The sequence below is a fragment of the Erpetoichthys calabaricus genome, chromosome 4 (assembly GCF_900747795.2).
Source record: "Erpetoichthys calabaricus chromosome 4, fErpCal1.3, whole genome shotgun sequence".
Taxonomy (NCBI): Eukaryota; Metazoa; Chordata; class Cladistia; order Polypteriformes; family Polypteridae; genus Erpetoichthys; species Erpetoichthys calabaricus.
This window is the reverse complement of record NC_041397.2, coordinates 159,985,777-159,997,422: the sequence shown is the minus strand read 5'-3', so window position 1 is coordinate 159,997,422 and position 11,646 is coordinate 159,985,777. Positions and strand designations below refer to the sequence as shown.

The 11,646-nt window shown below is 36.3% G+C and overlaps 1 protein-coding gene across 2 annotated transcripts in view; it reads right to left on the bottom strand.

The window, feature by feature from the left end:
- Positions 1-11,646, bottom strand: part of urb1 (URB1 ribosome biogenesis homolog) — a 427,266-nt gene that overhangs the window by 219,618 nt on the left and 196,002 nt on the right. For both annotated transcript variants that reach the window (XM_051925732.1, XM_051925734.1), the window contains 3 exons: positions 11,133-11,252; positions 10,059-10,175; positions 4,978-5,116 (listed from right to left, as the gene is read on the bottom strand). In XM_051925732.1, the coding sequence (XP_051781692.1) occupies positions 4,978-5,116; positions 10,059-10,175; positions 11,133-11,252 (376 nt within the window). The remainder of the gene's footprint in view (positions 1-4,977; positions 5,117-10,058; positions 10,176-11,132; positions 11,253-11,646) is intronic.

The window sequence follows — 11,646 nt, the reverse complement described above, 5'->3', positions numbered from 1 at the left end:
TTCCGAAGTACCTGCACTCATGAATATGTCTGTATGTGTCAGTCGCTCAAATCCCCGCGCTTCGCACCGGTGAAGTACTGCTTTTAAATTTTTATTAAGAAGAAAAGAAAACCTTTTAAAATTGAGGGAAAATATACCAATAACAGTTTGTTAAGGATCTGTTTTTTTGTGAAGCTGCGTTCACTTGAGTGATCACTTCGAGATGACTTGCTGGCTAACCATAAGCGTTACCTGGTAGGTAACTACCCATACAATCAGATTGTGAATCAGACTACGAATGCCATGAATGTAATTACCCCGATCTACATGCTGTCAAATAAACGAACCACACGCCGTGGCGCAATTTTAGGGGCTTAGCCTCTAGCGCTGACGTCCGAGGTTTGATTCCCGTAAGGGAGTGAAGTGAGCGTTTCGCACCGGCGAAGTACTGCTTTTAAATTTTTATTAAGAAGAAAAGAAAACCTTTTTAAATTAAGTCTTAAAAAGAACTGTAAAGATATTGACAATAAGCTACGCAAACCCACCAAGACATGCAATTGTTTAAATCAAAGCGCGAGTCGAAAAACACCATCCCATAATATTAGTTAACGATTAACACATTTCTATATGTATTGTAAGCATACAATACAACTGATAATATGTTGCGCTTATTTATCTGGTGTACTGACATTTTTGCGCGTTTAACGGCTGAAATCTAACGTAGTTTGTGCCCTTCAGAATGAAAAGAGTTTGCATTTACCTTTTTAATAAAAGGCGAGCTTTTAAGCCTGAGAAATCACCCCGTAAATGCACACGTTTAATTGCACATGTGTTAATATGTATGCTTACACAGTATTAAAAGACACTCAACAAGTACACAGTATTAAAAGACAGTCAACAATTAATGTCATTTACCTTCGTTCCCGCGTTTGACTTGTGCTGTAAATCTCTTCCTCGTTTTCAGTTCACGTGATTACGTAGGAGGCGTAATACGTGATGACGCGATACGTGACTCTGCCTCCTCCATTAGAGTATATGGACAAAAAACAGGTTCCAGTTATGACCATTACACGTAGAATTTCGAAATGAAACCTGCCTAACTTTTGTAAGTAAGCTGTAAGGAATGAGCCTGCCAAATTTCAGCCTTCTACCTACACGGGAAGTTGGAGAATTAGTGATGAATGAGTCAGTCAAACAGGTTCCAGTTATGACCATTACGCGTAGAATTTCGAAATAGAACCTGCCTAACTTTTGTAAGTAAGCTGTAAGGAATGAGCCTGCCAAATTTCAGACTTCTACCTACACGGGAAGTTGGAGAATTAGTGATGAGTGAGTCAGTCAAACAGGTTCCAGTTATGACCATTACGCGTAGAATTTCGAAATAAAACCTGCCTAACTTTTGTAAGTAAGCTGTAAGGAATGAGCCTGCCAAATTTCAGACTTCTACCTACACGGGAAGTTGGAGAATTAGTGATGAGTGAGTCAGTCAAACAGGTTCCAGTTATGACCATTACGCGTAGAATTTCGAAATAAAACCTGCCTAACTTTTGTAAGTAAGCTGTAAGGAATGAGCCTGCCAAATTTCAGACTTCTACCTACACGGGAAGTTGGAGAATTAGTGATGAGTGAGTCAGTCAGTCAGTCAGTCAGTCAGTCAGTGAGTCAGTGAGGGCTTTGCCTTTTATTAGTATAGATGAGTTCTTGAAGAACCCAGGGACAGAGTTGGAAACTCGTTATGGGTAAATTTTACACAAACATTAAGAAGCTTTAATTCACACAGAGAACCACAGGAATATGGAATACATTAACTTTAGACACATGATATTACTAGACATGATATTACTTTGGAAGCATCAAGTGGATAGGTCTGGTAAGCTTTGTTGGGCTGAATCTCCTCTTGTTGTCTAGACTGTTCTAATGTTCGAATATGTTTCTATTAAGCAGAAACACTGGAAAATGATTAAATTTTAATACAAAATAGTTTTAATAATTACTGGATGATGCTGAAGTGACTCGGCCATGCACAGCCCGAAGAAGCAACGTGGGTCCCCCTTCCCATGGGCTCACCACCTATGGGAGGGGCCAAGGAGGTCGGGTGCAGTGTGAGTTGGGTGGACACGCTGGAGGGACTATGTCTCTCGACTGGCCTGGGAACGCCTTGGGATTCTCCCGGAAGAGCTAGAAGAAGTGGTCGGGGAGAGGGAAGTCTGGGCATCTCTGCTCAAGCTGCTGCCCCCGCGACCCGACCTCGGATAAGCGGGAGACAATGGATGGATGGATGCTGAAGTGAAATCTCTGGAGCCTGTAAAAGATGAATGTTCTTTTCGTTCCCTTGTACTAATCCTTGTCTAAGAAGTTAAGCAGAAGTAAGCTTTAAAAACAAGCATTCCACACATGAGCCTGCCTTATCACGTTTTCCCTTAGTTTACATCTGAACGCCATAACAAAGGGGCCAAGAAATCAAGTGGCACAAGGGATGCTGAAGGGGCTCAAGGATTGTGTATAATAAAGTGTCGACTGTTGCATTTCATAATGATATTAAATCAAGCATTCTAGGGGTATAAAAACTTTGCCCCACCCAACAGACGGGGTTCAGAAGAGCCCTGACGCTGTCAAGTAATATTGATTGCCTGCTTTTTTGAAACTCTGCTCACTGTGATGATGAGAAAATAAAGCTGCTATATGACCACACCTGCTGTCTTGTCTGAGGTTTTCGTCCACAAGCCCACACAACTTGTCTGTTTTTTTACGGTAGAATGACACAGAAATTAAACACATTCACTCTGCTTGTATAACTGGCTTGATTTTAACTGTTCTTATGTTACTCTCTGCACTTTGAAGAGCTAATGTATGTATGAAACAATGTGTACAAAAATATGGGATCGTGTCCCTTACTGATTGAAATGGCACGCAGCATTTCATGTTCCAGTAAGTGATGATCTTGTTATAAGTAACAGTGGCAACTCCACTGTTATGTGTGGATGAACATTATTAATAAACTCAGGAAATGATCTAGCACACTGAGGAACGATCTAGCAAATGGGTAAATCTAGGTTGGCGCCCTAACCTTTATCTGGTCTTTCAATTGACTGACCAAATCACTCAGTCACTCATCAGCAAAAACATTCTCAATTAGCTAAAATAGCAAGATGTTTGTCAGGATGGTACAGTAGGTATAGTATATATCAATATATGCATCAAACTTCATCACCACACAACCTTTGCAAGACTGCTTGGAGTATGACCACCACCACAAGTAGGTATATATGTCTAACACACAATATATGTTAATCTCCATTAGTACCTTTGTCCTAATCCACTGAGTATATCATTATATAGTATTAATGATGCTAATTTCTGAAGCATATTCTAAAAGTTATTGCAGAAAAACTATATTAATTACAGAGGTTAATTAAAGGCAGATGCAAATTTAAAAAAGTACTCCTGGTCTAACAGAGTTTTATCTGTAGTGCTGAAAGAAATGAGATATAATTTATACATTTTACAAACCATATTCAGGCAGTCATATCACATGGCCAAAAAAAACTAATGAATAGGAAGATAAAATGGATACTAATACTTACAAAACAAAAAACATTAAGTTTGTCTAATGTAAAGTTATGGAAAGGTAATGCATGGGAGAGACACAACAGCGGGGAGTGTCTAATATTCACAAATTTTATGCAGCAAAAGACACATGGTGATTATGTAAAGTTTTTCACAGCACAGTAAATACCCAGTAGAGACTGAAAAGGTTAAGTATTTACTAGAGATACTATATCCAGTAAGATGACATTGAGGATCTAGAAGAACTTTCACAACACACTAAACACCAGCACTGACTGAAATGTCAGTGCATTTACCAGAGACACTACGTCCAGTAGGTTTTTATTGTTTTTTTTTTTTTTTTAACCTTCTACAGTAATCCCTCGCTATATCGCGCTTCACCTTTCGCGGCTTCACTCCATCGCGGATTTTATATGTAAGCATATTTAAATATATATCGCGGATTTTTTGCTGGTTCGCGGATTTCTGTGGACAATGGGTCTTTTAATTTCTGGTACATGCTTCCTCAGTTGGTTTGCCCAGTTGATTTCATACAAGGGACGCTATTGGCAGATGGCTGAGAAGCTACCCAACTTACTTTTCTCTAACTCTCTCTTGCGCTGACTTTCTCTGATCCTGACGGAGGGGGTGTGAGCAGGGGGGCTGTTCGCACACCTAGACGATACGAACGCTTGTCTAAAAATGCTGAAAGATTATCTTCACGTTGCTACCTTCTGTGCAGCTGCTTCCTCAAGCGACATGCTGCACGGTGCTTCGCATACTTAAAAGCTCGAAGGGCACGTATTGATTTTTGGTTGAAAAACAAACTCCGTCTCTCTCTCTCTCTCTCTCTCTCTCTCTCTCTGCTCCTGACGGAGGGGGTGTGAGCTGCCGCCTTCAACAGCTTTGTGCCGCGGTGCTTCGCATACTTAAAAGCCAAACAGCCCTATTGATTTGTTTGCTTTCCTATCTCTTTCTGACAGGCTCTGCTCCTGACATGTGTTTTAATTGTGAGACGGAACTGTCATCTCTGTCTTGTCATGGAGCACAGTTTAAACTTTTGAAAAAGAGACAAATGTTTGTTTGCAGTGTTTGAATAACGTTCCTGTCTCTCTACAACCTCCTGTGTTTCTGCGCAAATCTATGACCCAAGCATGACAATATAAAAATAACCATATAAACATATGGTTTCTACTTCGCGGATTTTCTTATTTCGCGGGTGGCTCTGGAACGCAACCCCCGCGATGGAGGAGGGATTACTGTAATTAACAGAATATGCCATATTATTACTGGCAATTAATTTCAGTCCCTACTATATGAGTGAATAAAAGAAGAAAAAAAAATCGACAATGAAAGACATAAAATAAAACAAATTAAAATTGTTCATTGTAAATTAAAACACAAATATTTAAAAGGAACAAAAAACTAAACAAGGATTTTTCTAGTACTTACCAATACTCTGAAATACAGGTAAACATGAAGTGTCAGCTTCTTGTCTTGTTAAAATAGTTTGATATGAAATAGCTTCCTGAACAAGGGCTGCTTCAATGTCTGTATAGGGCCAGGGGTTGGATACAAGCTTCACCAAAATCTAAAAGAATATAGATGCTATTTACAAAAACACAACTCAAAGCTAATGAAAAGCACATTTACTTTTTTATATCACCATAACTCTAAACTTATATCTGCATTATTAAATTTGCTTTTTTACCTAATGGTAGGGTGGACTTTTCTGATGAGGTGTAACAGAGGACACATGCTGACTGGGACACAATCTGCAGCCTATGCATGTTATGACTTATCAGAGAAAACAGTAACCTACAATCAAACCAGACTTTTTTCAAGTTGCCAATGTACTGTACAAAAAGAAGTAAACTAAATGACAATCACAAACTATTCATGTTAATTACATAATTATTGCAGGACCTCATTATTACAGAAAAGTTGCACAGCTGTTGTACTGTGAGGTGCCTATCATGCAAGCTGTTGACCATCAGAAACCTGTATTCTGATTGGGTTGTGACTTTGGGTCTGCCAGATCTCTTTCTATCAGAGTTTCTTCCAGTTTCCAATCGCCTCTGGAATGTGTAGGACACAGTAGTCACTAACAGTTTGATTTTTTTTTTTTCTTTGCAGTTTCTCTAAACGAATGGCCTACATTTCTAGGGGTAATTATACTCTGTCCCATTTCATTTGTTAAGTGCCATTCTATTGCCATTATCACTGGAATATTGTCCATGTAGTACTTCAGGGGTGTAGTAACACAGTCTGTTCCAACTCTACTTTAAGAAAGACAGGGGATTTTTAAGTAATCCATAGAAGTTGGGACAACTGTGCTAATTGTTTATTTCAGCTTACAAGGCTTAATTTACTTTAACTGATTCAGAACATCTGTTACAACCAATTGGTTGTTCCCTGAAGAAGGCCCATTTGTAATATTCTGATATTTCCTTTATTTCAGTTCTTGCCAACCTAAACTTTAAATTTAAACCTCTGGCAGTTTACTGATTGCTTTTTCAGCATTTTAGGTGATTCATTGCATTTCAACCGATTAAATTTGAAGAAAAACTTGAAAACTGAGGTGTTTTAAAACTTTTGACAGGTAGTGTATAAACAAGGTCCATGAACTATACCATCCATGTTCCCAACAGTAACCGAAAAGGTCCAAAGACCTTAACACTAGAATTACCAGAGTCTACGAAAAAACTTGTAGATCCGGCCCACCTTAAAACCGTTCTCACCTCTCCGCCAGCGTCTTTTGTCTTCTAAATGTGCCGATTAAGACGAGCATTAAGCAACCGGCTATTCCATCCCCTACCGTTGCAGAACGTTCACTAAGTTTTCCCAGCTCATGCCTTGATTGATTATCTGGGAGTGAACTGCTGGAGTTTTAGAGTGGAAATAATAGATTGTTATTTGGAACACATGCATTTCACGTGTGTTCCGTTTCTACAGTAATCTGTGTAAACACATTGTTAAAACAGAAACTTTTTCATATTTTAGTAATAAATGTTACAAAATGTAGGCATAAACTATAGAACGTGTGAAGCCTGATTTCCAAAGATCAAATAAACACTTTCACAAAAGGTTTGAGAATGATACAACAGCTTCAGTGGCGTAGCGCTAAGATTTGCTGTCTCAAAACGCAGCATGCTTGCCGTGCCTCAGAGACTCAAGTTCAATTCCCCGCTGGTGAGAAAGTGGTATTTTTTTTTTTCTTTTTAACCTTCGCCGCTCTGCCTGCCTGCCTGCTTGCAAGTGTCTGCTTTCTTCATGCTGGGGCGTTTTTCTTTTTTTCTTAAGTAAATCGTTACATTTAAAATGTTGATCGCGGTTATTTCTGTTGATTAATTTATGCTTTCATTCATTATAGCTAATACTGTTATCAAGTGGTCGCTATTTTTGCCTGTTGTATACAATCTATCTAGCGTCTTTATCTCCACTCTCACTCCCCGCTTGCCTGCGTGCAGCGTGTGTCGATTGATATATGATTTAATATATTTCTTTTTGACAATTCTCCAAGTTGTAAAATTCATATACATTATATATAAAACGACACTACTATATAGCTAATACTGTTATGTATCTGTCTGGTGCCTTCTCTGTCTACCTATTGTCTTCCCTATCTATCCATTTATCTCGTGCCTTTCACATGTGAATGTACTCTGCCTGCCTGCTTGCCTTTCTGCAGCACCTGTCATATAGTGCCTTTCACGTCTATCTATCTATCTATCTATCTATCTATCTATCTACTTCTGTCTGTGCATTATTTAGTGATCTGTCTGACAGTGTGTGTCTTACAGAACTTAAAAATAAGAACAGTTTATAAGGACACTTGTTCATGTTAATTGCAGTCTCAATTGTTAAAAAATATTTTAAAAGGAGCATCCCATATGAAAATATAACAATCTCATTAAGTGACAGTGCATACCAATTTATAAATTTTATGTCCATTTGAGGTTAAAAAGGAAAAAAAATACCACTTTCGCCCCAGCGGGGAATCGAACTCAGGTCTCTGAGGTATGGCAAGTCTGCTGCGTTCTGAGACAGCAAATCTTAGTGCTACGCCACGGAAGCTGTTGTATTTTTCTTGAACCTTTTGTGAAAGTGTTTATTTAATCTTTGGAAATCAGGCTTCACACATTCTATAGTTTATACCTACATTTTGTAACATTTATTACTAAAATATGAAAAAGTTTCTGTTTTAACAATGTGTTTACACAGATTACTGTAGAAACGTAACACACATGAAATGCATGTGTTCCAAATAACAATCTATTATTTCCACTCTAAAACTCCAGCAGTTCAGTTCACTCCCAGATGATCAATCAAGGCATGAGCTGGGAAAACTTAGTGAACGTTCTGCAACGGTGGGGGATAGAATAGCCGGCTGCTTGCTGCTCGTCTTAATCGGCACATTTAGAAGACAAAAGACGCTGGCGGAGAGGTGAGAACGGTTTTAAGGTGGGCCGGATCTACGAGTTATTTCGTAGACTCTGGTAATTCTAGTATTAACAGAAAATGTGGTTTGGATAAAAAAACATGACAATATTACTAACACGGTGTAGTTACAAGTTAAGCAAAATGACACCTTTTATTGGCTAACAAGAATGATTACAACATGCAAGCTTTTGAGGCAACTCAGGCCCCTTCTATAGGCAAGATGTAATACAGAAACTGGAATTCTCTGTGTTTATCTAGACACTAGGACAGATACAGCATTGGAAAACCTTTAAGTGAGACATCTTAGATGTAAAAAAAAATTAATAGACCTCTCTAGGCTACGATTAATTTAACAAGGATCTTTTGATAACTGTCCAACAAAGTCTTTTAAAGTTTCTAATGAGTTTTTCAAAACAATGTGGATCTGTAGTCTGGTTGTCTGGGACAGTCCAAGAGATGCAAACAATCTCATATCTGGCCATAAAACTCTTGTCTCTATTTAAACTATGTTGTAATGAATTAAATGTTAGCATTTGTTTAACTTCCCTAATTCACTGTATAAAAGGTTGAAAAAAACTGACTCAGTCTCTTTGCAACTATGAAGATACTTAAGATGAAATACATTATCTTTAACTGTCTTGAATATATTTGAACTGGCTTCTAAATTAATTTATGTACATTTACATGATTACTTGGCAGAAAAAAAGTAATATTCTATATTTGGTTTTCTGTTTGGTTTTCTTGCACAGACCATTAACTTCTTTCCACATACTAGTATTTTCAAGTCTGTTGTATTAGAAAGCTCCTTGTGAATATTTTACTCTGTCCTTAATAATACAATAGTTGTGGGCAATGCTGTGGTATTTTGGGGAAGACGAGGAAAGACTAAATATTTCATTTTAATACAGAATGAGAACTAGCAGTAGGACCATTACTATATATACTATCATATATATGTAAGAAGTTGTGAGGTTGGTCTTAAATGCTTACAGCAAAAATTATTATTACTGGAATGAGAGGAGCCAAATGTTGCTTTTAAAGAAACTGAGCAGATTACCTTAGACATTTTTATTGTTTCATTTTTAAAATATTTTAGCTTTTTAACATTTCTTTGATTTCACATTTGTTGAAGGAGGACTATATCTTTCGGGGTGAAGATATGGAAATAATCTTCAGAACATAAGCAAGACAGTTCAGTGGACAGCATGCTTTCAAAGTTCTCCTGCAAAGTGTTATAGCTAGTCCACAAATGCCACTGACTGGCCCATGAATGAAGTGGGACCTGTAACTCATATTGGGGATTTCACATGTTAACAAGTACATCTTTTTCATTTCAACTTTACACATAAATGTATATTTAAAAGGCCGCTCTTACAGTACCTTTGAAACAATGGATTGCGTAACACTCAATATCCAGAGTTTAGCATCAGTAGTATTTAGAATAACTATCAGATGAATGACTAAATAATTTTCATCTGTCACAATAAAAATAAAAGTAGCATGTATTTGCATATTATATATTATATAGTATATACTGTATATATTATATATATTTGCATTGTATTTGTAAATTGTTTACATAGCTGAGGTTTTGCTGGGCATATTTTAAAGTTAATGTTGAAAACTAGAAATGCATTTTTAAAAGGATCTTTCTTTAAGGTGATTGAATTTTTAAAACTTTGGCATGTTTTAATTTTTGGTAGTAACAACTTTAGAATTTGAGTACTGGTCAGTCTTTAATCCAAATTCAACATGGGGGTTTTGTTTCCAGTGTTGACAAACTTAATGCATTTAGTTCTTATTTTATTTAAAACAATTTTAGAAAATCTGTGAAAAAATACAAACATGCTAGATTTATTTTTTGTGCTTAAAACAAGTATATGTAACACTTAACATTGGAATGGATTATTCTAGTGTATAACAATTGTAATCAGTGTTTACTATATGTTAAATTAAGGTGTATGTGTTTATCAGTGTGAAAGAGCTGAGAGACTGAAAGGGATGGACACATTTGCATTTAGTTATAACTGAAAATCTGTTATTTTAGAGCAGTAATAATGTATGGCATGATCTTAATAATATTGTCTTACTCTTTCCAAAAATTGAACTACAGTCTCTTGCTCAGCCTCAGAAATAATCAAAAGGTGTTTCAGCCAAATTTCCAACTCCTTCCAGGTATGTTCAAAAACACCAGTTTCCTTTAACACCTATAGTTGAAAAAATAAATCAAACACAAGAAATGTGAGGCACAATTTTCCAAATTCAGTTTTGTTAATGATACAGAAATAAATAAATAAAAACAGACAGCTGAGAAATGTGGAAGCAATTTGCATATTACTTAAACACTTCACCTATTATAATGTTATATTAAACAACAATAAGCCTATAACCAAAACAAACCAACATAAAAATGTAAGTTTCTTCTATAAATTATATGAAATGTTAAGGAAACCTAATTCTTAAACATTGAGGATTTCCCAATGTTTTTCTGCTCCTTATGGGGAGCCAGTGTCTATCCTGGCATCACTGGATGCAAGTTAAGAACCAACTTTGGACAGTATGTTATTCCTTTGCTCAAATACTCATACATACAGACTTAGTAGCTCATAAAGGGCCATTTTAGAGTTGCCAATTAACCCGGCATGCATATCTTGAAATGTGGGAGGAAAACCGCAGTAGACGTAAAGTAAATCTGCCGAATTCCACAGTCTTCAGGGCCTAAGGTTGTAAGGCAGCAACATTAACAACTGAGTCACCATTAATACTAAATAAAACTGAATATACTTGCCTCTACCCACCTTTTTAATTATTAAACTAGAAAAGCTTTACAAACTAAAGCCTGACTAATGTCATTTGCGTTGAGTTTAAACCTTAGATAGAGGGGTCACCATTCCAATATTTTCCTCATGATTTACACTGAAGTTGACTACAACATAACAATTGTCTCTAACGCTTGCAACTATCAAAAGACCTACATCTGGTAAGATTAAAAATTTATTTTCTGTGTTGTACTGTGCAAAAATATAAATTGAAAGTAAGAATATTAATTTAAAACATTTTTAAAAAAATGGGAGTTTTGTATAACATAATTTTCGATTATTTAATAATACTGTGTTTAATTGTTTTAATTATATTTTATTTAATTTTATATAAATTAAAATTACCTTAATAATTAGCTGTTTTGTTGATAACTTCAGTTGTTCATTTGTGGTAGTCACAAACATTTTCAACAACAAATAAAATACTGATTTTGCACAATTGCGTTTTTCTGCTTCTCGTATGTCCTATAAAAAAAACAGCAGAAATTCAGTTCTCTTGAAGAAAAATTAAACTGTTGAAACATGTTTTAGCCGTTAATGATATCAATTTACATATCATTTCTATTTTTGTTTGGAGATTTTATTTAAAGAAGTTAACATTCCATACAATCAAGACTTACTTTAACAACAAAGAAAGTAACATTGCATACAATCGAGCCACACTTAACAAACCTAAAATCAGGCCCCACCTAAGAGAAAGCAAGAACAGCTAACAAGAGCAATTCTTAAAAAAAAATGTAGTCTAAAATTTTTATTAAGTAGGTCTTGCCATATTTTAAGAGTTCTGAACAGATCCTTTAGTGAGAATTTGATTTTTTCCAATTTCAAATAGCACAGAATATCAGTTACCCACTGACAG